General features: G+C 37.1%; 4 protein-coding genes and 2 long non-coding RNA genes across 16 annotated transcripts; all 6 read left to right on the top strand.

Annotated features, from left to right (window-relative positions):
- The first annotated feature begins 427 nt into the window (after positions 1–427).
- LOC125584099 (probable acyl-activating enzyme 5, peroxisomal) lies at positions 428–27,036 on the top strand. Its single transcript, XM_048751992.1, has 2 exons — positions 428–2,115; positions 26,903–27,036. Exons 1-2 carry the CDS (start codon positions 526–528, stop codon positions 26,966–26,968), a joined length of 1,656 nt encoding a protein of 551 aa, XP_048607949.1. The 5' UTR covers positions 428–525; the 3' UTR covers positions 26,969–27,036.
- Positions 6,742–13,091, top strand: LOC125584103. Of its 10 annotated transcripts, XR_007321104.1 has the most exons (8): positions 6,746–8,010; positions 8,124–9,309; positions 9,440–9,696; positions 9,770–10,181; positions 10,270–10,708; positions 10,795–10,938; positions 11,687–11,783; positions 11,847–13,091. It is a non-coding gene; the product is annotated as an uncharacterized LOC125584103 (long non-coding RNA). The 10 variants fall into 10 exon arrangements; XR_007321103.1 differs by having other exon boundaries at positions 6,742–8,010; positions 10,795–11,783; XR_007321105.1 differs by having other exon boundaries at positions 6,742–8,010; positions 10,795–12,167; positions 12,290–13,091.
- Positions 16,801–19,179, top strand: LOC125584104. 2 transcript variants are annotated; one of them, XR_007321108.1, is made up of 2 exons: positions 16,801–18,253; positions 18,860–19,179. It is a non-coding gene; the product is annotated as an uncharacterized LOC125584104 (long non-coding RNA). The 2 variants fall into 2 exon arrangements; XR_007321109.1 differs by having other exon boundaries at positions 18,838–19,179.
- On the top strand, positions 19,564–20,772 carry LOC125584101 (protein LEAD-SENSITIVE 1-like). Its single transcript, XM_048751994.1, has 2 exons — positions 19,564–19,788; positions 19,926–20,772. Exons 1-2 carry the CDS (start codon positions 19,695–19,697, stop codon positions 20,624–20,626), a joined length of 795 nt encoding a protein of 264 aa, XP_048607951.1. The 5' UTR covers positions 19,564–19,694; the 3' UTR covers positions 20,627–20,772.
- LOC125584102 (protein LEAD-SENSITIVE 1-like) lies at positions 21,690–22,764 on the top strand. The gene is made up of 2 exons (XM_048751995.1): positions 21,690–21,904; positions 21,973–22,764. The coding sequence occupies exons 1-2, from the start codon at positions 21,787–21,789 to the stop codon at positions 22,569–22,571; spliced, it is 717 nt and encodes a 238-aa protein (XP_048607952.1). The 5' UTR covers positions 21,690–21,786; the 3' UTR covers positions 22,572–22,764.
- Positions 25,516–26,743, top strand: LOC125584100 (protein LEAD-SENSITIVE 1-like). Its single transcript, XM_048751993.1, has 2 exons — positions 25,516–25,759; positions 25,897–26,743. The coding sequence occupies exons 1-2, from the start codon at positions 25,531–25,533 to the stop codon at positions 26,595–26,597; spliced, it is 930 nt and encodes a 309-aa protein (XP_048607950.1). The 5' UTR covers positions 25,516–25,530; the 3' UTR covers positions 26,598–26,743.
- Positions 27,037–27,314: the final 278 nt, after the last annotated feature.

Raw genomic sequence — 27,314 nt, 5'->3', positions numbered from 1 at the left:
CTAAAAATATTTCTTAAATATTTTGTTATAATTGTTAAAAAAATATTGAGTTGCATTTCAAATAAAAAAGTAAAATTATTAAAAATATTTTAATTAAAATATGTAAAATTTAATATAGTTTTAAGGAAATGGTCAAAATAAAAAAAATTACACATAAAATAATCATGATTTTTGTTAACTGGACGGATCATTATTTATATGATATCGCACACGAAATAAAAATTTTTGTTTTTAAAAATATCTAATTAACTTTATACTCATTTTTTTATATTTTTTATATGATATCACACATTCGTAAAAAAATAGATAGTTTAAGATGCAAAACAAAAATATTTACTTAATGAATATAATATGAACGAATATTACAAATACATTATTTAATAAAATAAATAATTAAAAACTGAAAATTCAGGCGCGCGGATCAGGCTATAGTTATTATTTATTATCCTATTCTCTTATCAATAATTATTCTCATTTATAATAAGAACAAGAAGAAAGTAGGAAGAACACAAAACACCATAAGAGATGGAGGAAATGAAACCATGCACCGCAAACTCGCCGCCGTTGACGCCGTTAAGCTTCTTGGAGAGAGCCGCCACCGTCTACGGCGACTGTACATCCATCGTATACGGCGCTAACACCGTGTACACGTGGCGAGAGACAAACCTCCGCTGCTTACGCGTGGCGTCGTCTCTGTCATCGCTCGGGATCGGCAGGTCAGACGTCGTCTCCGTCCTCTCTCCCAACACTCCGGCGATGTACGAGCTCCAGTTCGCCGTTCCGATGACCGGAGCCATCCTCAACAACCTCAACACGCGTCTCGACGCTCGCACCGTCTCCGTTCTTCTCCGCCACTGCGGATCCAAGCTTCTCTTCGTCGACGTTTTCTCTAGCGAAATCGCCGTCGAAGCGGCGGCGATGATGGCTGATCCGCCTGTTCTCGTCTTCGTCGCCGATAAGGAAGAGGAAGGAGGTGCTGACGTGGCCGATCGTGATAAGAGTTTCCGTTACACTTACGATGAGCTTGTGGAGAGAGGGGACCCGAACTTTAAATGGATCCGACCCGAAAGCGAGTGGGACCCGGTTGTGCTCAATTATACATCCGGTACGACCTCGGCTCCTAAAGGAGTGGTACACTGCCACAGAGGGATATTCGTTATGTCGATCGATTCATTAATCGATTGGACCGTACCGAAAAACCCGGTTTACTTGTGGACCCTACCTATATTCCACGCTAACGGCTGGAGCTACCCGTGGGGGATCGCTGCCGTCGGAGGGACCAACGTGTGTCTACGTAAGTTCGACGCGCCGCTTATCTACCGTTTGATCCGTGATCACGGCGTCACGCACATGTGCGGAGCTCCGGTCGTGCTCAACATGTTGTCGGCGAGTCAAGACTCTCAGCCTCTTAAACATCCGGTTAACATCTTAACCGCCGGTGCTCCGCCGCCCGCCGCCGTTCTCCTCCGCGCTGAGTCAAAAGGTTTTAAGATCAGTCACGGTTACGGGTTAACGGAGACCGCCGGTTTAAACGTCTCATGCGCGTGGAAGCCGGAGTGGAACCGGTTACCGGCGAGCGAGAGGGCGAGGCTGAAGGCTAGGCAAGGGGTGAGAACGGTCGGGTTTACGGAGATCGACGTGGTGGATCCTGAAACGGGTCGGAGCGTTGAGAGAAACGGAGAAACGGTCGGGGAGATTGTGATGAGAGGGAGTTCGATCATGCTTGGTTACTTAAAAGATCCTGTCGGAACAGAGAAGGCTCTCAAGAACGGGTGGTTCTTCACCGGAGACGTGGGGGTGATTCATTCGGACGGGTACTTAGAGATTAAAGATAGGTCGAAAGATATAATCATAACGGGAGGAGAGAACGTGAGTAGCGTGGAGGTTGAAGCGGTTCTGTACACGAACCCGGCGGTGAACGAAGTGGCGGTGGTTGCGAGACCCGACGAGTTTTGGGGAGAGACGCCGTGTGCGTTTGTGAGTTTGAAACCTGGTTTGACTCGGAAACCGACGGAGGGAGAGTTGATTGAGTATTGTAAGCAAAAGATGCCGAGGTTTATGGTGCCTAAAACTGTGTCGTTTAAGGATGAGTTGCCTAAGACTTCGACTGGTAAGGTTATGAAGTTTGTGCTTAGGGATATTGCGAAGAAGATGGGCTCGACGAGGTTGAGTCGTATGTAATATGAATTATGCATGTACTTTGTTATAAGAAAATGTTTATAAGTAATAAAAACCGAGCGATTCATCAAGCGCTATCTTTGTTTACTGAGTGCAAATCATTGATTCATGATCATCATCATCTGGTTTTTGTTGATGTTTCATCATCAATGTTTTTCTCTCTATCTATCTCTTCGAGAGGATGTTTGTCCGACAAAGTCTCATGGCTTGTCCATCAAAGAATGTGTGATCGGTTTCTTTCTGGTGGAGTTCTCTTCACGCGGCTTGTAGTGAATCATGTTTGAACCGTTCGCTTAATCCATTATCAAGTCTCAATTGATAACAATTCTTTCATCATCATATTGAGAGAGAGATTTGATGATGGTATATGGAACTCAGGATGTTCGAAACAAATCTTTTCGGATTTCACCAATGAAACCACCATGGATTCAATACGAAGAAAATAATAAAAAATTCTAGAGACAAAGAGACAAGGAAGGAAAAAGTATTTGTTTACAATTATTAAATGCATCATCGAAGAAACAACAATATACAGCTTTTTTTTGTTGTATGGCGATATTGTTATAATCGATGATACATTGAACTGAAGAATATTTATGGATCTAAAAATTAAATCAATATAATACAACAAAGAGATCTGATACTCAAAATACGACAAAGATTTCAAGTTCGCATGAAGCTTTCTCATCATTTTAGTTATTTATTTGTTGTTTCTCATTGTTGTATAAGGGATGACCAACTAAAAAATCACACATAAAAAAGTTATTGGACTCTAATTTAGTAAATTAGATTCTATTAAAAGAAAATGTAAAGCTACAAAAAGAATATAGAAAATAATAGAAATACAATCATATGGAAAGCTAAAATTAGATAACATTACAACACAAATTATAAAATCTGAAGCAATTTTCTTATGAACCATCTTGCTTCTTATTTTCCAATACCATTTACATTTGATTATCATCTTTTTGATGAAATTCCAAATATCTTTTTCCCGATTTTCTTTGTTGTATAACATTGGTCAGACTCAAAGTAAGATCTATAAGTATTCTTTGAGAAAGAATCCAATTTATTGATTTTTTCAAAAGAATTAATAAGTGAAACTGTCAAATTTCAATGATTTTAAGTACATCGTCATACAACAATGAAATTGCATTTCTCCTCAAGAGCTACCAGTAAATATGTTGAATTACAATCTTCAAAAACGCCAAATACCTTTGTGGTAGCATCACTTCTATACCCATGATGATGACACACCATAGTGGTTTCCATGGTAATTGTTTCGAAAGCAAAGCGGCTAGGATGAGTTCCTTATCACTTGATTCTTGATTCAAAACAATTAGATTGTGTTTCTTGTCATCGATCATAGTTATAGAGTCTATGTAGGAGATTGTAATAGCGGATTGAAAAAGATAAAACCAATCTTCAACCTGTTGTGAATGAATCTCCTCTCAACTAAAGAGAAGAACAAAGAAAAGAGAAGCATCGAGAGAATGACCATGCTTTGATCATATTAGAATTTGAGTAAACGAAAAATTCTCTTTCGCAATCGTCATTAACGTCGCAAAGGGAGAGAGACGGTTGGCCTTGTCGTTGTTTACCCATCTACGTAAAAAAATACATCCATTAATATATGTGAAAACGAGGAACGTATATTTCACCTCTTTATTACAAAACTAGTGGTATTCCGGCGCTACGCGCCGGGTTCGTATATTTTATTCTTACATAAATTTAAAATTTATTTTATGGTCTTAGTAAAGAAAATATGGTAAAAGAAAATGATATTTTTTTTCTGATCCATTTGATACTGGTTAGCGATCATAGTGTATTACTTTATTTTGAAGTTGCTTAATTCAAAGTAGAATAACATAAGTGGTTATAACTAATTGATTCCATAAAAGTAGAATAAAATGCCGATAGTCGTAACAAATTTAAATTAGTTGAAATTTAAACATAAAGTAAAATTGATGTTTTCTTTAGAGAACATATTGAGTTATATTGTTAAATATCATTTGAACAATATATAGAAGGAACGACATTTGAATTTTATTCTAGAGACTAATCTGAACTTAAATGTGTGTAATGAAGTTTTGTTCTTATATGTTTTTTATTTGCTTTTTGGTAATAAACTAATTATGGCAATGGAACATATTAGGAAATGAGGAAAAACATTTCTATATTTAAAAAAAAAATTAAAATGAAAATCAAAAACAACATTATGCAAAAAATTGGAACATAACCCCCTCTCCCTCCCCCCCCCCCCCCCAAACAGCTGACCATAACACATCTCAAATAAAAAAAATGAAAACAAAATTTATTAATTTTATTTCTAGCTGAACTGTTCTATCTAGGCATAAATTCATTTTTGTAGGAAAAACATATATAGAAATTGATTCAGTGATCTGAAACTTGTTGGGTAATCATTGACTGGAAAAGACACTTTATTCACTTTTAGGGTCGGTATAAGAAAACTCCACAAGAGAACTAAGATGGTTCATTTCCATTGAGGCCATCTATCTGAGTGTCATAGTCTTGATCGAGCCATTGGTTGAGTCATGCCACACCAACTCCAGCTATTCACACACGCAAAATACAGTAAATTTTAAAATCCCCAAATTTAAACCACTTAACAAACAAAGGTTCAGAGTAACTCATACACACTTATTCTATGATCACGTTATCACCTTCTTTAAAGCCACATTCTTCAGTGATTTGTTCACACCACAAGCATAAACCATGTGCTGGAACCTTTTCTATGAATTCATGAATCTGACAAACAAAATTTGCGTTGACACTGGTTAGTGACAAACGAACCACAACAGTCTGAGGAAAACGAAAAGCAAAAAAAAAGAAGAAAGTAGAGAAAATACCTTTGATTCGGATTTTGGACTCGAGGAAACCCCTCCAGAAATATCGCCGTGGTTATACACCACATCGGACACAAAGTGTCAATGCAAATGTCTATGACCACAAAAATTATAACAAAGAGACGGAAAGAAAAGATCTGATTTTTATTGATTACACTTACGATGGCTTAGATTCACCAGACATGTCTATGACCATGATGATAATCATTTGTACTAAATGGCAGGAAACTGAGAGAGAAGAGCAAATACTTCAAGATGAAACTACCATGTTCCATTGGAGTTGGGCAATATTCGAAATCAATGTGATTGGTAATCCTTCGACATGCACCGGTTTTAGTCTCTCGGTTATAAGCTGGAAAGCAGATAGAGAAAAAAAAAAGAAGAGGATTTACAATCACTAAAATATTATTCACATTTTCCTATTCTTTCTGCACTATTCAACATTTTACTTGCCCAATCAACCATGTAGAAAAGAGATGGTTTCGTTGATACGAAAACATAAAGAGAAAGTCCGTAATTTCTTGCAGACGTACCGATCATAAAGATATCAAAGTCAGGTATGTAATCACTTATTGACTGAAGGAGGGAAGCAACTATAGCTTCAGCTAAGTCCGTCTAACTAATCTGCACAACAGAAGTGCAAAACAAAAAGCACCTATAGCTTCAGCTAAGTCCGTCTAACTAATCTGCACAACAGAAGTGCAAAACAAAAACTTTAGGCAACACTCATCTATATTTGAAACCCACAACTGATCGTGAAGAAAAAGAAACAATATAAGCACGCACCAAGAAAACTCTCTCAGCCGGCGTACATATAGGCTGACAATAAAAAAATATTTTACTAATCTTTATATATACAATTATGATTTTAATAATGAAATAATAATCCGAAAATATATATATAGAAAAAGATATAAATACATGTGAAAGTTTGAAACCATCTATTCAATGAAAAAATATGCAGTAAACTTATTATGTTTTAAAAATTGATAGACACATATATATTATAATATATACCAATTTAAAATTGAAAACAAAATATTTATATAAAAATAAATGAAAATAAAAACATGCGCGGTTGCGCGGATCGAGATCTAATTTGATGTTCAAAAAAGGTTGAAATAAAGATAACTATTAATGTTTTATCATCATATTTTACCCAAAAAAAATGTTTTATCATCATACTCGATCAGCGAATTATACAATCTAATTAACGCTACAGCAAAAATCTAAAATATACTGTATTTAATATATTGGGAACAACGAAAACCTACCAGAAAATATACATATAACGATAAATCTGATAAAAAGTGATAAAGTACAAATAAAACACGTGGCAACAGCTTGATTCATAAACACGGACCATTTTTTAATGAGAAAAAACAAAAATAACCTTAAATCAAGTTTTCGTTACCAAACTAGCACTCAAGTTCAAAAGTCACAAAAATAACATTTAATGTTTTATCAAATGTCACAAACTTAGGATTTAGAGTTAAAGGGTGGAGTTTAGGATTTAGGGTTTAGGGTTTAGGGTTTAGAATTTAGGGTTTAGGATTTAGGGTTTAGAGTTTAGGGTTTAGGATTTAGGGTTTAGAGTTTAGGGTTTAGGGTTTAGGGTTTAGGGTTTAGAGTTGAGAAATGAGGTTTCGGGGATAAGATTTCAAATTTTGAAAAATAAAAAAATTAAAATTTTCAAAAGATAAACTTAGAAAAGTGCTATTTTGGTCATTTTAGTTTTTGAGTATTATTTTTGTGATATAAACTTAGAAATGTGCTATTTTGGAGATTTGCCTTTTTTTTATCGGGAACAGGATTATACGTTCTTATAATTCTCTTAGTGCAAACATTATCGGCTTTTGAGGACTTCAAATCTCTGAGGAAGTGACACGACGCTTGTGTGTCTAAAGCATCCAAAATTAGCAGGTTACGTGTTGATTGTTCTTTAGGTTAATCATATTTTAAACATTTAATTACCTCTGATGTGATTAGCTCAACACGTGAAACCAGACTACGTCGACACGTGTATCTAGTTCTTACATTATTTTATTTTCGATCTACTATTCGTTGATTTTGATGATTTGCATAACATTGAAATGTTGACTCACTCTAAAAAGGGTTTAAAAAGTAAGATATTTATGTTCCTTCTCCTGAAATTGGATTTTTTTTTTTTTTTTTTAACTTAGCTTTCAAATTTAAAAAGTAGAAAAAGAAAATAAATACAAGCCCATAAACCATGGTTTGTTGGAGCAGCGAGAGCTCAATTACTTTCAACACACATTACAGATCAAATAGGCAGTAAGCCCAATAGTCAAACAAGAAGTGGAAGAGGCAGACTTCGATCATCACGATCAGATCCCATGACGTAGTTAACGGAGGCTGTGCGATCGGAATAAGTTGAAGGAGGTGGTGATAAAAACGCTCAGATGAACCATTGCTGCATCAGTGTTGAAGATCTTGAGGAGCTAGTATGGCGAAGCGAAAGGATCCTGTCTTTGATCTGCCTATCCAACGTACGCGAGATTGAATCAGCAGAGCGGTAGACTTGCCGGTGTATCCGTGTGTTTCTCTCCCCCCAGGTCCAGTATATACATCCTTGCCAGCATAGACGAAGCAACATACCAGTCGTCGATCGAGGACTTGTCAATTGAATCTGCATCAAAACACGATCCCAATTCTGTTCAGGGCGAATCCCACACCTTGGAGCAAGGCGACCCCAAATACTCCAGGAGTATTGGCAGTTGAAGAAGAGATGGTCTCTGGACTCTTCGGCTTGATTGCACAAGACGCAAGCAGTATCTGTTTGAAACCCCCACCCTCTGATCATGTCTCTAGTAGGGCACCGATTCAAGACAAAGAGCCAAGTTAGGAAGTTGTGTCTGGGTATCCCAGCTTTATTCCATACCGATTCACACCAAGGCACCGAAGCTCCTGCGAGACAAATCTTTTCATAAATTTTGCCCATACTGTAAGTATCTAATACCTTTCCATCAACCTCCCATTCATAAAAGTCCTCACTCTCATTAAGGTTTATTGTCGTTAGCAACGCATGAATGTTGACCAAGCGCTCTGATCTTGCAGGGGGTAGCATCCAGTTATTGTTGATATGTAGAGTGGCTAGTGTAGCATGATCAGGAATTCCCAGCGTGGAAGCGCTACCGTCAAGCAGATAAGTTCTCAGGGAACCATAAGGAGACCAATTATCACTCCAGAAGAGACAGGACTGGCCATTCTGCACTCTTAGTTTTACACAACTGAAGATTTCCGAGCTCAGTTTCAGGAGCTTGTTGACCTGCCATGAGTAGCGACGGTTAGGGGGCGTGATCCAAAGGTTGCTCAGGTTACCATTCAACACCTCTGTCTTGAACCAAGCAACCCACACCGAACCTGACTGGAAGAACAAGAGCCAGATAAGCTTGAGGCAACACGCCTTGTTCCAGATGGAGAGGTTTTTAATTCCCAAACCTCCTTCCCTCTTAGGTTTTGTGACTACTTCCCATGAAACTCTCGCTGTATGGTGTTGCTCTATATCCCCTTGCCAAAGAAAGACCCCACAAAGGGAATTTATCCTTTTTACGCAGGCTTGAGGAAGGATAAATGTTGAGCACCAGAACGTGGTTATGCCAGTGATAACTGTCTTGATGAGCAGAAGACGTCCAGCAAAAGACAAGGATTTAGCGCTCCATGATGAAAGCCTGCTTTTGATCTGCTGAAGGAGTCCTTCATAGTTTAAGAGTGACAATTTCTTCGTGCATAAGGGGACACCTAAGTAGCGGACCGGAAGAGTACCCATAGGCATGCCTGTTGAGAACTTGATCAGGTCCGTTTCAGCTTCCGTCATACCTGAGGCGAAGAAGGATGATTTTTGCACACTAACAGCAAGACCTGATCGCAGTTCAAACTCTCGAAGTACCTGCAACACAGCTTGGACAGAGGCTAGGGATCCATCAATGAATATCAACAAATCATCGGCAAAACTCAAATGAGTGTGAGCTTAGATGTCTGGCATCTGAGGTGGTAGTTGAATTTCATCTCGCGGGCCGCACGGTTTAACATAAGTGAGAGATTATTCATAGCAATCACAAAGAGATAGGGTGAAAGCGGGTCACCTTGCCTCAAGCCCCTAGCCCCTTTGAAGTAGCCGTGCACGTAGACATTGTATCCTACTGTGAAGTTCGTCGTACATATACACGCTTTGAGCCAAGAGAGGAGCTTTTCAGGAATGTTCAAGCTTTGGAGACAGGAGAAGAGGAAGCTCCAAGACTAGGTATCAAAAGCCTTTGCGATATCAACTTTAATTGTTATTCTTTTAGTACCCGTGTTTTTATGATACCCTTGCACAAGCTCTCCTGCAAGGGATGTGTTCTCCACTAACAGTCGACCTTTGGTAAATGCAGTCTGATTCGGAACAATGAGTGGGGGCAGGATGATCTTTAATTTCTTCACAAACAACCGCGAGACAACCTTGTAGATGGTGTTTAAGCACGAGATAGGACGGTAGTCCGTGATTAGTGATGCACCCGGGTGCTTTGGAACCAATGACAAGATTGTTGCGTTGGTTGAGGCAGGCATGAAAGAGGAGTGAAAGAACTGTTGGATCGATTGCAGAACCTCAGGGCCTAAGATACTCCATGATGCTTTATAGAACCCAGAAGTAAGCCCATCAGGCCCATGAGCTTTATTCTGGTTAAGCTTAAACATGACTGACGTAATCTCTTCTGCCGTAGGTAATGAGAGCATCTGAGAGCGCTGACTATCCGAGCAAGAGTATCCCGTCAATGACTGAAACCAGAGGGAGGAAGACACAATTCTAACAGGAGGGGCAGGAACTGGCCCTAGAATACTTTGGAAATGAGAGACCGCATGGATACTCATCTGAATAGATTCAATATTGATGACACCCGAGGGAAGAAAGAAAGACCGGATGAAGTTGAAGTTCAGTCGAGTTTGGACTGTCCTGTAGAAGAAGGTAGTATTTTGATCCCCTTCTTTCAACCAGTTGACTCGAGAACGTTGTTTAAAATAGCTTTCCTCTATTTCCCTCAAGAAGTTCCATGTCTGGAGCGCTTGCTTCTCCAATTCAAATAGCTGAGTCGTTGGCGAGTGTAAAACTTGAACCTGCACATCTAGCAAAACACGGTTAGCCTCACTAACTCTCACTTGGATTTGTGAAAAATTCTCTTTATTTAGTTGTTTCAAATCTCCTTTTATCTGTTTTTGTTTCCAGTAAAGTGCAGTGAGGTTCCCGACAGTGTCTCCGGCCTGTGTCCACACATCAGATACCACTTGGAGAAAGCTAGGGTGCTTAGAGAGGTAGTTGTAGAATTTGAAAGGTCTGTTGCCAGAGGATGGGATTTTAGTAGCTAGGTCAAGGGTACAAGGGGTGTGGTCGGAGGTTAGGTTTGGATGGAAGTAGGCTGAGCAATGAGGAAAAATGTTAAAAACAGGATTGTTGATCAGCAGCCGATCAAGTTTTTTAGCTATTGGGGATTCAGGCCGATGATTTGTCCAGGTGAAAAGAGGCCCCTGATACCGCAGGTCGAAGAGACCCAACTGAACAAGGCAAGCCTTTAGCTCAACCATATCTGTTGTGAGGGAGTATACATCAGGGAGTGAATGCTCCACTGGGTGGATGATCTGGTTGAAGTCACCACCAAGTATCCAAGGTACAGAGTCCAGTAAGTAAGTTTGATAGACATTTAACAGATCAGTCCAAAGATCTATGTGCTCATCCCTTTCATTTGAAGCGTAGATGGCTGTGAAGATGAACATGGCACAACCATGAATCTGAACCTCACAGGTGACAGACTGCCTTGACTGATGGAGAACTCGAACAGCAATAGTATTTCTCCATATGATCACAATCCTTCCATCAGCATCAGAAGCATGGTTTGAGGTGTAGTTCCAACCTCGACAAATCTTTCCCATTATTTGACTCAAGTTTTGATCTTTTATGTGTGTTTCTAGAATAGTACCAAAAAGGGGCTGATGAGTAGCTATCCAATCACAAAAAGGCTTATGTTTGACCGGGTCATTTAGACCTCGGACATTCCAAAAAAATAGTTTATTATACATAGGGGTTTAGTCAATGGTCTCTTCATGGAGAAGAGAACCATCTGGAGCCAAAACAGAGAAAGAGTTTTTTGAGAGATTGACAGATGAGGGACAAGGCTGAGGGAGAGTAAGGGTCTGAGTCAGGGGTGATTTAAAAGAGGCAAAATAGGAGATTTGATCAGTGAAAGAAGGGAAGGTTTTTGGGTTTGAGGCAGGTCGAGGTCTTTTTAGGGATGGGGCATAGGAGGAATCAGGTGGGCTTAAAGGGTCGGAGGGGATTTGAGGGTTAGAGGGAGTAGGGATGAGGGGTCCGGAAGAGAATGGTTTTTTGGGATGGCTTTTTACTAAGTTGAGAGGCAGTTTAAAGGGAGTGGTTTTGATAGTGGTATTGACTGAAGAGTCATGAAGGTTACCATGGGTGGGAGTTAAAGGGAAGATAGTTTTTGGATCAGAGATAGGGATGGGGTGTGAGGGAGGTATGGCAGTGGAGGATGAAGCAACATCAACTTTAGTATTACTTTGTGGGTCTAAGGGGCCTTTATTTTTTTCCCTTGATGTAGCATCAGTTGATTTGGGCACTTTCTTTGCAGGTGTATTCACTGACTTTTCAGGCGGGGGAAGGAGGAGGCAGTTACGAGCTATATGGCCAAGCTCCTTACAATGCGAGCAGGTAGGCGGAATCCAGGGGTAAGCCACCTGAACCTCTACGACCTCACCATTTTCCCTACTGAATTCAACTACACTCGGCAGAGGCTTTGAAAGATCAACAGCCACTTTCACATGAGAGAGAGTTAAACTCACCAAGTTTTTAGTGAAATCATCGGTTTCCTTTGGCTCACCAACTAAACCTGCAATAAGGCTTAATCCATATGTATGGCGGAGGTCAAGAGGGACTCCAGTCAGATGAGCCCATAACTGGATAGTTTCCAGAGGGGGCTTAGTAGCGGATGCTGACGAAGACCACTGAACATCATGAAACATTGATTCACCTACATACCATGCACTCTTCTCAAGTATTTTCTGTCTCAAGTAGTCAGAAGGAATCCAAACTAACATTGAGCGGGAGGAAGGGTTAGTATGAATTTCCACTCTTTTCCCTTTTCCCCACATATGATTGAGCACACTTTGTATTTGGTTGAATAGAGGCGGTCGTCCATTAAACCAGCAGATGATGAAATCTTTGTGTATCTCAGCACCTTGTTGGAATACGCTATCAGGGATTAGTACGCGAGGAACGCCTTTGTCAGTTAGAGTGACCGGTGCAAGACGCTTTAGGGTTTTGTCTTCGACCTTCCGAAGACGTTCAACAAGGGGAGGCACATAAGTTGAATGTGGCCGAGCTTGGGACACACCGACAGGGTCAGAAGTTGGGGGTAAGTTTGAGGTACAATTTTTTGTTGAAGGATTAGAGGTTGAGGGTAAGAGGGTGGGGTTTGAGACAGAGGGACATGATGGTTTAGAAGGCAAAGGCTTTGGGATGAGAGGAGACATACCAGAAGCCTTATTAGTTTGGATCGGAGAAGAGGGTTTAGGAGATAAGACTTTAAAATTTTTTAAGTTAAAGTGAACAGTGTTTCCAGATCTAAAAGTTTCAGAGGTGGAACACACAGTGGCTTCAGATGCTAGACCAACAGGGATGGCACAAGCAGCAGTTTTTGAGACAGAGCTCTTCACTACAGGCCCCAATAAGTGAGCAGTTCGCAGTGATGAGCGGGTGGGTTTAGGAGAAGAAGAGAGTGGGGGGGGGGAAGTCAGGGTCAGGAGGGTCCAGTGGGTGGGGTGACAGGCATGAGGCTATCACCAGAGGTGAGACGCGGCGGAGACAGGGCGGAGACACTGTTCGGAGGGAACCAGGGGTTCGCCATATGACGGCACTGTTACCAACTATTTTCTTTTTCCGGAAATCCTGAAATTGGATATTTGTATGCACTTTATTGTTAAGATACTCATAATTTAATGTTCGCCAAACTCGAAATATATTTCTTTCACTAACTATATCCAAAAGCATTAATGTCCTACATGAGTATGAAAATGAGATTTTTAACTCATGAATTAATTCAGCTCTACTCAGTGCCGGCCTTGAAAATATATAGACTGGAAGCAAGCAAAAAAAAAGACCTATTCATAAGTTGTTTGTAAATGATATATATATCAAAATGTATATGTATGAAGAAAATAGCACAACTGTAAATCAAACTCGTCATCATGCGTTCCAAAATAACTATGTTTGCCACTAGACTAGCTCAGAATCTTTGTAAATAATTGGCCGGAATATTTCTTTAAAAAGTGAAGGCCGGAATATTTCCGGTCAGGGCCTACTCAAATCTTTTGAAGTTTGTATTTTGAATAGGTGAGCAAGTTCTATACTTATATTTAGTTGATCAGTTATCTAAAGTGAACCAAATGATTCATAAACTAATTCTGAATTAAGATGCTTCGTTAATTTTATATTCTAAGATTTAAATTTGAGATATTTTAGAACTTTAAAACTATAAAAAAATATTTTCCATTTTCGCTAGTCCATGAAGGAAAGAAATCCGAAAATGTGGTGGAGCTGTTGATATGAAGAAAGGAAAATGGCATCATTCTCATGAGAAGAGTTAGATAGAAGTTATTCACCTGATGGATTTGTCAATAGTGCTTGTGGTGAAAATGTGAAGAACTCTCGGTATGGTTGAAGCTCTCCATTTTTCATCACACAACGTAGCTTGGTGGTAATTAATTAATTTGGGGTAGAACGTAAGCTCATTTTTTATGTTATATTTTTCTCATGAAACGTAAATGTTATTATTGGACAGTTTAAAGTGTCAAAGTTTGGGTTGGATGTTTTTATTTGTGGTGAAAATGCGAAGAACTTTTACAAAAAGCATGTTCGTACCTGGAATTAGTAGGGCGTTCAATTCACATACGGGTGGAAATTTACTAATATTTTAAGAGTTTCTGTAGAAGTGTTACAGTCTCACACATGAGGATGCGTGATATTATGAGAAAATCGGAAAAATGTTGGTGTAAGTCAAAATATTGGTACATGACAAAATGTTGACGTTCTTATATTTTACAAATATAGACCTGTTGAACTCATCAAGTAAAGAAAAACAAATTGATTGCTAACATTCCGTTCGCGAGCCCACTGATGAAAGTTATAGAATCCTATGACATTCTATTACAGAATGTCGGGATAATTTTACGGTTTTGAAGACATGGAGCAAATTCGTATAAGTAACACTAAAGAGATTTGTAGCAAGATTGTATGGTTCTCTCAAAGTATGCCACATTTTTTTGCTTTTCATCACTTAGTTAAGGGTAAAAGATCGACTGTCCACAAGCTCAGAATGAAGAATCGGGGTTGTGTCCAGCCTTGTTTATTGTGTGGTGAGCCTGAGACCCGACACAACTAGTTTTTTGTTTGCATATCTCTAATCGCTTACAGCGTAGATAGATGTCGGAGACCTACTAGGTGATCTAAAAATTATATTATTAGGTCAACTTCTCGTTTGTTATAGAAAAAAAAATATTGTATTTGAAGGTTTCTCACTTTATCCCATATGATATCCATATGAGATCTGTGAATGCATTCTCAAACCAATTTATTTGCGACCGCTTCCATGGATTATATGTCGCATTTAGAAATCATATAGCGAGCTCATTTCTAATGAAAATGTCCTCCATGCCGTTTAGGCAAACCGTGGAATCTAGGATGTGTACAAATGGTTAGGACAATCCGACATTTATTATTTGGATGTGTGAATTAAAGATATCATTTAAGGACCGAATTATCGGCTTAGTTCAAGTTGTATGGACACAAATATTGCTACGTATTTTGAAACTGGCAAATCTAAGTACGAATGGAGGAGAAACAATATTGTTACTTGGCGGATTCATGAATAACAATAATGCAGAATGAACATGCTTTTCTAGAGTGGAATCAAATCAAAGACTTTTTCTCCAACAAAGACCCATAATTCACGGTGGGCAAATTCCATCAAGGTATCTAATCAGGGAATGGGTTTAGTAGACTGACGTGAAAATAGAATATATAGTCCATGAATTAAACTAACTTTGTGTGTGATCAAAGAGCTATTGGCTTAACTTGTACCTGCCGTGACAATACGATTAATCTTCTGTTCTGGTTGGAAATGGAACAAAAATTGGAGAATGATCTTGAATTTTAATGGGTTGAGAAGGCTGACTTAGACAATTATGGTCGTTAATTTAAAACAACTCTGTGTGGGAGAAAAGAATAACTGAGTTAACTAAAACCAACCAATCAAAATGTATCTACAAAAGATGTCTGGTATTGGTGTTTTCAACTTTCAAGTCTGTCCCAGCACGTTATCAGCACGATTGTGCTCTCCACCTGAGAAAACTCTCTCAGCCGGCGTTCCCCTTTCCGGCCAGCTCCTCCGGTGCTCAGCCTTTGCTCCACCGGCGCTCAGCCTTCTCTCCACCAGGCCACCTCTCTCTCTCCACCGGAAAACTCCTCTCTCTCTCAAATTCCGGCCAACTCTCAGCCTCTCTCTCACGGTGGTCCTCTCAGATTCTTGTGGTGAAAAAGGTAAACAAATCAAAACCTTGAAATCTAAAGAACACCATTATATCTGAAAGAAATCTAGGATCTATATGAATCCATAGCTTATAAACAATCTATGGATTTAAAATATTAATCTTGTTTCTATGATCCATATGATCCATATGAAACTTGATTCTAAAATTATTTTGAATCCATAAAACTTAAAATTCTCTAAAGGTTCTATGTTTCTCTAAAAACTTATAAACTTATTAAAATACCTAAAGATATACATGAATCTTGTTTATAAAAACTTATGAATCATAAAATTATTAGAGAAAGCTTAAACCTTTTGATTCAATCCTTTTGTTTGGCCATTTTACCAGATGTGATAAACATAAGTGTATAATCTGGCCAAAACAAAATCCCATCAAATCCTTGCTGTGCCATTTTCGGCCAGATCCCCTAAAAATCAGTCAACCCATCAATAAAATCGAAATTAAAATCATTCATTGCATATCGTTGACTGTTAATATTTGTTTTGTAACTATCAAAGTTTTAAAAACCTTTTATGATTTTTATAAATGCATAATCGATTTTATAAATGCTTGTTTGATTTTATTAAGTGCATATCTTTGACTGAAAATTATTTCTAAAGTTTTATAAGCCATAGTCTTATTTTAAAATTGATATGTCATAAGGTAGAATAAAATCTGTTTGAAATCATTTGATCATATTATTGTTAAACCAACCATGAACCGATTTTATCTCATACTGAATTTAGATCACATAGTTTGCTAGTTAAAATAAAACTTGATCTAGTTTCATCCTTGAACCTGATTCTGTGATTAAATTATGTACTGATCATTTGCATACCTGATAGCATCATTTAGTAAATCATTAGATCGAACTTGAATCATCCATGAACTGACCTTTGCATGCATCCAACTATCATATTGTTAAAACTGGACATAGGTATCACATAATTGAAACCAAACATACATGTTCGCATAGCTTTAGCAATGATGATACTAGTGCGTCTGAAGTGGTTCATGTTGTTTGCATCTAAATGATTCACACTGTTTGCATATAGTTAGACAAAATCAGTTTCCATTTAAAATTTAGTACATTTGCTTTATTCAAAATTATAAACCAAGTTTTAACCGATTTTGAAAATCTCCTTTGGTTTACAAATATCTTGAACATTTTATCTTAATGCATATAAAATATTTTCTGAAAAATAAAATGCATAATATACCATCTAAACCCTTGGCATATAAATTTAAATTCTGAATTATATCTAAACCCATTGCTTAGATCTAAACATACATTCAGCTATTTCTTGATCCATGCATCTCATTTAAACAAAATGATGATTGATCCTTATTCAAACTCTAAAGGGCTTTAACCAACCCAAAATTGAATTATAAGGATCAATAGATGCAATGACCAATTGATTATACTCATACCAGAAATGCTTAAAGCAAATAGATTATGTGATTCGGGGAAAGTCTTATTAAAATCACAAATCATATGCATCAAAGCTTCTATTGCTTGCATAAAATTTCTGAAAGCTTGAACTTGCTTGGTAAATAATCAGATGTTGAGAGGAATGTTTGAACCATCAGATTATTCTGCCTTAAATCTCGCTGGAGATAATTACCTAGAATGGATAAAGAACACTCGTGTTGCCCTAAGTTCCAGAGGACTTGGAAATTGCCTCAATGAGTATCTTAATATTGGTATCCTTAAAAGTGAAATGCATAGAGCTATAACGATTATTCGTTATCATCTCGCTGAGGAGCTAAGAGACCTATACCTCCATGTTGAGGACCCTTGTGCCCTTTGGCTACAGTTAGGGCAAAGGTTCAAACCAGTATTACTGCAAAAGGCTAACGATCAATGGGAAACTATCAGATTCACGGATTTTAAATCCGTGGATGAGTATAACTCTGCCCTGATGGATATAGTTGATGGTCTTATACTATGTGATGAAATAATAACAAATGAGGACTTAATATATAAGACCTACTCCACCTTTCATCCATAGGATGTGCAGCTGATTAACAAGGCTAAGAAATTCACCATCTATGAGGATCTCTTGTCATATCTTTTGGCTTCCGAACAGAAAATCATTCTTGTCACCATCGACAAAGCTGATAAGCTTCTGAAAAGAATCCGTGAACTAAGAGAACGAGCTTTTGGCCTCTTAAGCTGAAATTGAGCCCCAGATTGCAGCTCATGAATTAAAAGACCAGAATATTTGGCTTTATGTCTTTTGTTTCCCATGTTCTATGATTTTGGCAATTCTATTTATGAAATAAAGTTTTTACTTTATATATATGCCTTATACAAAGTTGAAATTATTAAGAACATAAAACAAACAATGTTAGCCTATATATATGTACTTACATAACCCTCTTTTCTTTCTAAACAAACCTCTCTTCTTGTTCTACTATATTCTTCTATTTTCAATTTTTTTCCATTAGCAATCTTAGCTCTCTGATCGATTACCTTCTATACTTTCCAATAGATTATTATCTATTGCTAATATGTACCGATGGTGATTTATCATGACCAATCAAGATATGAAACGGTGGTGACTAATCATGACAAATCAAGATATGGTGACTAATCATGAAAAATCAAGGTATCATCCATTTCAGAAAAAAATATGGCAAATAAATCTTATTCCTTTTGACTAATTCATTAAATATATTTTTGGTTCTTCTAAGAAAATATGAAAAATATTTTCTTTCAAATCAGGAGCCCATTATAGTTATAATGGGCTTGAGTTTATAACTTTTTGGACTCAATTTCCCTTCATTTCGCAATCATACAATTATTTTTATTCAAATAGAAAGAAATAAGTTTTCTCCATTCTTGGTTCGTCGTTTTAGAAAAATAAGTAAAATTTTGCCTCTCTTAGTGATCTTTAAAAGGTTGAGTATTGTAGTAGCCAAGACATTGCCATGACATACATGATTGTGCATCAGTCATCCTAGTCAATACTCAAACTTTTGCCCAAAATCCAAACACACTTCTCGATCAGTTGATTCATTCTCCCACTGCAATTGGAATTCCTTCATATCCTTCCTTGTTTCAACAACCTTAACAGCCTATTGTTAGTTCGTTTTCTTCCATGTTTTTCTTTCCATGTTTCATTCTTGTTAATGGTTTTAGTTGATTAATTTTGTTGTTGTTAACATGGATTCCATTGCACAACGTTGGAAGAAACTAATTCCACTTGGTCTAGTTATTATCATGTAATGCAATGTACCGACAGAGGAATTAGGCGTGAGATACACAATGTTGAACTCTATGATAGTGTCATGATGTGGAGGCAAGGTGGTTTTCTCTCTATTCCATTGGGAAAGAAGGCTTTTCCGCATTTTGTGGAGCTCGTGAGTGTCCATATTCGTAAGGATGAAATGAATTATAAGATGGATTATGAAGAACATGATTCTGAAGAGGAGGATAATTAAAAGATGCTAATCTCCGTATTTTTGAATACTGTATATTAATCTATTTGGATATTAATCCCTTTTGAATATCAGTTAAGTTTGTTATGCTCAATAATCATTATCTAGTATGAAACAACATAGTGTTAGCAAGAGAAAATTTTAGTGGTATCTAACTAATCACTAAAGGACTCAAAAAGATAGATCAACCTTTCTGACATGTAACCAAACGGTCCAAATCAGTGTTCTTTATCCGAATTAAACCTATGTTAACCGAACACTGAAATTTGAATTACAAACCAAGAGGCAAGAGTCACGGTTTATAGTAAACCGAAAGAGAGTAAAGTGAAAACTACCCGAATTAAACCTATGTAAACTAAACACTGAAAATTGAATTACAAACCAAGAGGCAAGAGCCATGGTTTGTAGTAAACCGGAAAGAGTAAAAGTGAAAACTACCCGAATTAAACCTAAACGAAGACTGAAAATTGAAATGCAAACCAAGAGTCAAGAGTCGTGGTTTGTAGTGAACCGGAAAGAGAGTAAAGTGGAAAAAACCTCACACAAGAGGAAAGAATCATTTCTTGGTCTCGCGGCGCTTCTAACATCTCTTCTGTGTCTCTCAAGAAGATGGGATTCCTCTCTCAACAGATCTCAAGAGATGAACTCAAACCAGGAGATCACATCTATTCATGGCGTAGGGCTTACATCTACTCTCACCACGGTTCAATCCCTTCCCTTCTCTCTAACTACATGTAGCTACATTATCAGTTTCTGTTCAGACAATTCTCGCTGGATCTTAGTTTTTCATGTTCCTGTCTTAGAATAAATGACGATCCTTTCTATGTTTGCAACTTGTAGGAATCTATGTAGGCAATGGTGACGTCATACATTTCACTTGCGGAGGTGGTTTAGAGACAAGGACAGGGACTTTCGTGGACAACGTCATCGTTAGTTCGGTTCCAAACCACGGAGGTGACAACCCTTGTCCTAACTGCGGAGACCAATCAAATCTCAACGGTGTGATCTCTTCTTGCCTCGACTGTTTCCTCGCCGGAGGTAACCTCTATCTCTTCGAGTACGGTGTCTCTGGACCCATCTTTATGGCTAAACCGCGAGGCGGTATCTGCACAACAGCGGTTTCGGACTCCTCTGATGAGACCGTTCACCGTGCGAGATACCTCTTATCGAAGAAAAACGGGTTTGGTGCGTACGATCTGTTGAAGAACAACTGTGAAGACTTTGCGATCTATTGCAAAACTGGTTTGATTGTTTTGTCTAAGCTGGGGAGTAGTGGACAGGCTAACTCTTGGTCTGCGGCGCGTGGTGTTTTGTCGCTTTGGGGGACGGTGAAGAGTCTTTCTGTTGGTTCTGCTGCGAGGTTGGTTGTTTCGGGGGTTGCTGGTATTGGTGTTATGGCTATGGCGGGGTATGGTAACTACTGTTATGGTCGTTTGTGTGCTGATATTGGTGTGAGAAGTGATGCTAGCAAAGTTCCTGTGGAAGACCTTGTTACGCTTATAGCGATTATCGAAGGCAGAGACGACAAGAAGTCTAGCTAGTTTAGCGCTTGTTGTGGTGTGATTGTGAGTGTGCTTCCCTGTATTTCTGTTTTCTTTTGTATTGTGTGCAGTGTGCTTCCCTGTATTTTTGACTCCATTTATCATGTGACAAGACAGCCAAAAATAAAATTGTTGTTCTTTCCAAAGTCTTGTCTACTTTGGAAGACTGTTGAAACAAAACAACACACAGGAGTGGAAGATGAATGGTGTTTGATCACTTAGCTACCGTTAGTGTTGCTCCGTTGGTTGATTTGGAATTTAGTGTTACAGTACTAGTCATCATCAATAAGACAATAACCAAACAAAGCTCTCCACACAAGAAGGTTTTCTGATCATAACCCATTTCAATCAGACAAGAGTGCAACATGCTTTCGTCTCTTTATCTTCTTCACCACCTTGTGTATATGTAGCTGAATCTAAACACAAAGGCTTTTTCTGAGTTATCAATAAGTCACCTAGATGTAATTAATTTTTGGATGCATTTTCTGAAGAAAGTTAATGCACTTTTAAATGTAATTCGATAAAATAATATTTAAATTTTCTTATAGATCATTTTAAAAGAAAAATTATGTTTATATAACTTTATACAAATTTTGTATATATCAATTACTCCCTCCGTTTCAATATAGATGATAGTTTTAGAAAGATTATTTTGTTTCAATTTACATGAAGTTTTGAGATTTTAAGATTAATTTAACTTTATTGGAAATTGTTCAACAAATTAGATTTTAAAGTCTTTTTTATAATTGGTTCATTGATTTTAAAATTATATTTTTTAAATATTTTTTTTTTACAAAAAGTTAATTTTCTTAATCTTTGTGCACTAAGACAAAACATCAAATATTATGAAACGGAGAGATTATTAATTTGTAATTTAGTGAACAACTCCAATATATTTTTCTAAATTTTTTTAAATTTGTTATTTTATTATTTAATCGAACTATGTTATATTTTACACTAGCCTAAATTAAAATTTATGTTAATTTATTAAATATAAATTTATATGTTTTTTAAAGTTCTTCGGGGATACGTTAATTCGTTGACATTGGGTTATCCAGCTAAGCCAATACAAAGCCAGTTGTTGACTTTAATGGTTTGGTTATTAAAACCAACAATCTTGGAAAAAACTCTAGAGAACCCACATTGATCCAGCCAGAGATATGGAATCCATTCTTCTAGAGAAGATAGGATTATTCTCCAACAAGATCTCTAAAGACGATCTGAAAGCAGGAGATCACATCTACTCATGGCGTAACGCTTATATCTATTCCCATCACGGTAACCCATCTCCTTCTCTCTCTTCTGGGTTTATCAAAGATCCGAACTTTATATTTGCAATCTCACAGGGATCTACATAGGAGACGGAAAGGTCATTCATTTCACTCGCGGAGGCGGTCTTGAAATCGGAACGGGAACTTTTCTAGACAAGCTCATTGTCAGCTCCATTACCAATCACGGAGGAGACAACCCTTGTCCTAACTGTGGAGGAAAGCAATCCAACACGCATGGAGTTATCTCTTCTTGTCTCGATTGCTTTCTCGCCGGAGGAGATCTCCTTCGCTTCGAGTACAGTGTCTCTCCGGCTCTGTTCATGTCCAAGCTTAGAGGCGGTACCTGCACGACGGCGGCTTCGGATCCTTCGGAGGAAGTGATCTCTCGCGCGGAGTTTCTTTTGCTGAGAAACGGGTTTGGTGAGTACCATGTGTTCGAGAATAATTGTGAGGATTTCGCGATGTATTGTAAGACGGGTTTGGTGGTGGGGAGAAGCTATGTGCTTGGGAGAAGCGGTCAGGTTAACTCGGTGAGTGCGGCTGCGTGCGTGGCGCGTATGGTTAGTCCTTGGGCTAGTAATGCTATACGTCTCTGTTCGGATGTTGGTATGCGTAAGGATGCTGTTAAAGTGCCTGTGGAGAGCCTCGTTGCTCGGTCGGCAAAGGAAAGCTGAGTTTGGTTTTGATTTTGATTTGTGTGCAATTGTTTATTTTATTCTTGGTTGATGCAAATATTGAATCTGCTTCTATAATCGTGTAACTCTAATCATATGGTGTGTGTGTGAATACAGTTTGATTGAAGTCTTCCTTGTTAGTTTTGTGTAAAAAACTTAAACGCGTAAAGCAAGAGATGTGGTTGATTCTTTAGTTGTTATAACACAGAAGAAAGATTCGGTGTTCTTACTTCACTAATTAAATTCTCTATTTTTTTGTTTGTTTTTTTGAGTTGCATTTATGAAATATCATAAAACGAATAAAACTGCCTAATTTATTACTTGTCTTTTCAGTTACATTAATGAAATATGGTTAAATGAATTTAAACTTTATATTTTATTGTTTGTATTTTTCAGTTACTTTAATGAAATATTCTTAAATAAATTTGGACATAATGTCATTTAATCAACCAAAAAAACTCATGAGTTATCCTTACGTGCATAATTTTAATAATAGAGATTTTAAAAAACGTGCATCATTAAAATGTTACCTAAAACATGCAACACTAATATATAACATGCATCAATAAAACTAGAATTTGACTCACACAATTGTACGGATATTTTTCCAGTTGATTAAATTTAAAAATAATTATTTATTCAAAAAATATTTAAAAATGGCTATGTTTTTAAAACTTATATGGTATTATTTGCTCATAACTCATTTGTCATTTGCTAAATTGTTAGAAAGAAAATTTTAGCATAATATAACTCAGTTTTCATTTGCTAAATTTTTTGTTTTTATTTATATTTTTTATTATTTAATTATAATATTTTCATTTTATATTTGAAAGATAAATGAATTTTCTTTCAAACAATATTTTTGTAAATGTATTTTTTAAAAATAATCAATTTAAATTGTTATTATCATTGAATATAATTATTTTTGACATAATTTGAGTTTTCGTTTACATCAAAACTTATCATATTTTAGGATAATTTTAATTTAAAATGTAATTTTCATATTTTTCAAACAAATTCTAAAAATATTTTTTAAATATTTTGTTATAATTTTTTAAAAAATATTGAGTTGCATTTCAAATAAAAAGGTAAAGATATTAAAAATATTCTAATTAAAATATGTAAAATTTAATATAGTTTTAAGGAAATGGTCAAAATAAAAAAAATTATACATAAAAAAAATCATGATTTTTATTAACTGGACGGATCATTATTGATATGATATCGCACACGAAAGAAATATTTCTGTTTTTACAATTATCTAATTAACTCTATATACTCATTTTTTTATATTTTTTTATATGATATCACACATTTGTAAAAAAATAGATAGTTTAAGATGTAAAAATAAAATATTTACTTAATGAATATAATATGAACGAATATTACAAATAAATCATTTAATAAAATAAATAATTAAAAACTGAAAATTCATACCAGCGCTGGCGCGCGGGTCAGGGTCTAGTGTTAAAGTTATTTGGATTCAATATGAAGAACAAGATCCAGAGACAAGAGGAAGGAGTATTATGTTGGCCAACCAATTTTTTCAAAACTTTATATTTTAATACTTAGTATCAAAATAGTGTTTTGAAATCATGGAATGCATCATCTAAAGAACAAATAATATGTAGTATTTTTTTTGTTGTATGATGATATATTTATAATCGTCGAAATTGGTCATTCAATTTTTTTGTTTTTACGGTTAAATCAATACATTAAACCCACCATAATATTCGCTTAATATTTTCTGCACAACATCATAAGTACCAAAAAGGAAACCACATCTAATAATATTGTGATCATTTAACAGTGGGTCATAATACACTTTCATGTAATACATAATACCATGATTTTCATCTTATTCACGTGAAAACATATACATAAAATATTATAATATTGGAATCAATTCATACAATATTGATTCATTTTATACATGTTAGCCGTTTTAGAGAAAACTAAGTATTTTTATGGATTCTGGAGCTATACCCTTGCTTGAAATGGTAGCAGATGCCTTGCAAGATGGACTGCCACTTCAAAGTTCTGCTCCGGTAACTTACCGATTTTATTCGTTGTGTTTATGTTCTTATATATTTTTAATAGGATCCACTTCTATTTGGTGTGATAGGAATGTTCTTATATTTTTTTTACAGGATCCACCTCTGTTTGCTGTGACAGAGATGCTTGTTCATATGAGTGTTCCTACTGAATATTCATCTCATGCCCATTTTGAAGAGGCACTTTTGGATCAATTGATACATTCTCCTCTTGCTATAGGACTTCCCTCCTATCCTTATTTGTTTGTACATCTAGAGCAGTCTACGATAAGTTCTTTTTTCCTTCCTTTCATGTTTTGCTTGTTCAATTGTTTTTTTTTTGCTTGGTCCACTGAGCTTCTGCTTTATTGTAACATGTATTTCACTGCCCAACTCTGGAGGAAGTTAACTCCACTTAGTCTTCTAACCATGTGAAGCTCTGTACTGGCAGAGGGACTAAGCGTGAAATCCACTACGTTCAACTTCAGTATAGCGTGATGCTGTGGAGGCAAGGTGGTTTTCTCAATATTCCACTGGGAAGGCGTGCTATTTCACACTTTGTGGAGCTCGTTGGTATTCATATTTTTGGGGATGAAATGAAATGGGGGTATTCATATTAATGAGTTGGATATATATATATATATATATATATATATATATTTTTTTATATTCCACAACTTTAGTACTTGGATATTAATCTCTCTGTTTTAAATATTGGATATTAATCTCTTTTAAATATCAAGTTTGTTTATGCTCAATAATCATTATCTAATCAGTATGAAACAATATAGAAAATTTTAGTTGTATCTAATCACTAAACTCAAAAAGGTAGATCAACCTTTCCAACACTTACCAAACCAAACAAAACTGAACCGGATGTTCTCTACCCGAATTAAACCTTTTAAAACCGAAAACCGAAAAATCAAATGCAAACCAAGAGGCAAGAGTCGTGGTTTGTAGTGAACCGGAAAGAGAGTAAAGTGAAAAACCTCACACAAGAGGAAAGAATCATTTCTTGGTCTCGCGGCGCTTCTAACATCTCTTCTGTGTCTCTCAAGAAGATGGGATTCCTCTCTCAACAGATCTCAAGAGATGAACTCAAACCAGGAGATCACATCTATTCATGGCGTAGGGCTTACATCTACTCTCACCACGGTTCAATCCCTTCCCTTCTCTCTAACTACATGTAGCTACATTATCAGTTTCTGTTCAGACAATTCTCGCTGGATCTTAGTTTTTCATGTTCCTGTCTTAGAATAAATGACGATCCTTTCTATGTTTGCAACTTGTAGGAATCTATGTAGGCAATGGTGACGTCATACATTTCACTTGCGGAGGTGGTTTAGAGACAAGGACAGGGACTTTCGTGGACAACGTCATCGTTAGTTCGGTTCCAAACCACGGAGGTGACAACCCTTGTCCTAACTGCGGAGACCAATCAAATCTCAACGGTGTGATCTCTTCTTGCCTCGACTGTTTCCTCGCCGGAGGTAACCTCTATCTCTTCGAGTACGGTGTCTCTGGACCCATCTTTATGGCTAAACCGCGAGGCGGTATCTGCACAACAGCGGTTTCGGACTCCTCTGATGAGACCGTTCACCGTGCGAGATACCTCTTATCGAAGAAAAACGGGTTTGGTGCGTACGATCTGTTGAAGAACAACTGTGAAGACTTTGCGATCTATTGCAAAACTGGTTTGATTGTTTTGTCTAAGCTGGGGAGTAGTGGACAGGCTAACTCTTGGTCTGCGGCGCGTGGTGTTTTGTCGCTTTGGGGGACGGTGAAGAGTCTTTCTGTTGGTTCTGCTGCGAGGTTGGTTGTTTCGGGGGTTGCTGGTATTGGTGTTATGGCTATGGCGGGGTATGGTAACTACTGTTATGGTCGTTTGTGTGCTGATATTGGTGTGAGAAGTGATGCTAGCAAAGTTCCTGTGGAAGACCTTGTTACGCTTATAGCGATTATCGAAGGCAGAGACGACAAGAAGTCTAGCTAGTTTAGCGCTTGTTGTGGTGTGATTGTGAGTGTGCTTCCCTGTATTTCTGTTTTCTTTTGTATTGTGTGCAGTGTGCTTCCCTGTATTTTTGACTCCATTTATCATGTGACAAGACAGCCAAAAATAAAATTGTTGTTCTTTCCAAAGTCTTGTCTACTTTGGAAGACTGTTGAAACAAAACAACACACAGGAGTGGAAGATGAATGGTGTTTGATCACTTAGCTACCGTTAGTGTTGCTCCGTTGGTTGATTTGGAATTTAGTGTTACAGTACTAGTCATCATCAATAAGACTTCGACTGGTAAGGTTATGAAGTTTGTGCTTAGGGATATTGCGAAGAAGATGGGCTCGACGAGGTTGAGTCGTATGTAATATGAATTATGCATGTACTTTGTTATAAGAAAATGTTTATAAGTAATAAAAACCGAGCGATTCATCAAGCGCTATCTTTGTTTACTGAGTGCAAATCATTGATTCATGATCATCATCATCTGGTTTTTGTTGATGTTTCATCATCAATGTTTTTCTCTCTATCTATCTCTTCGAGAGGATGTTTGTCCGACAAAGTCTCATGGCTTGTCCATCAAAGAATGTGTGATCGGTTTCTTTCTGGTGGAGTTCTCTTCACGCGGCTTGTAGTGAATCATGTTTGAACCGTTCGCTTAATCCATTACCAAGTCTCAATTGATAACAATTCTTTCAACATCATATTGAGAGA

The sequence above is a fragment of the Brassica napus genome, chromosome C3 (assembly GCF_020379485.1).
Source record: "Brassica napus cultivar Da-Ae chromosome C3, Da-Ae, whole genome shotgun sequence".
Taxonomy (NCBI): domain Eukaryota; kingdom Viridiplantae; phylum Streptophyta; class Magnoliopsida; order Brassicales; family Brassicaceae; genus Brassica; species Brassica napus.
Note: the sequence above shows the minus strand (reverse complement) of the source record. Positions and strands in the feature narration are given on the sequence as shown.

What these genes read in the sequence shown, in the direction of transcription:
- LOC125584102 (XM_048751995.1), top strand. Translation starts at nt 21,787, where the DNA reads ATGGAATCCATTCTTCTAGAGAAGATAGGATTATTCTCCAACAAGATC. An exon ending in TTATATCTATTCCCATCACG is followed by an intron (nt 21,905 to 21,972) that starts GTAACCCATCTC and finishes GCAATCTCACAG; the next exon opens with GGATCTACATAGGAGACGGA.
- LOC125584101 (XM_048751994.1), top strand. Translation starts at nt 19,695, where the DNA reads ATGGGATTCCTCTCTCAACAGATCTCAAGAGATGAACTCAAACCAGGA. An exon ending in TTACATCTACTCTCACCACG is followed by an intron (nt 19,789 to 19,925) that starts GTTCAATCCCTT and finishes TGCAACTTGTAG; the next exon opens with GAATCTATGTAGGCAATGGT.
- LOC125584100 (XM_048751993.1), top strand. Translation starts at nt 25,531, where the DNA reads ATGCAAACCAAGAGGCAAGAGTCGTGGTTTGTAGTGAACCGGAAAGAG. An exon ending in TTACATCTACTCTCACCACG is followed by an intron (nt 25,760 to 25,896) that starts GTTCAATCCCTT and finishes TGCAACTTGTAG; the next exon opens with GAATCTATGTAGGCAATGGT.
- LOC125584099 (XM_048751992.1), top strand. Translation starts at nt 526, where the DNA reads ATGGAGGAAATGAAACCATGCACCGCAAACTCGCCGCCGTTGACGCCG. An exon ending in CTAAGACTTCGACTGGTAAG is followed by an intron (nt 2,116 to 26,902) that starts GTTATGAAGTTT and finishes TCGACTGGTAAG; the next exon opens with GTTATGAAGTTTGTGCTTAG.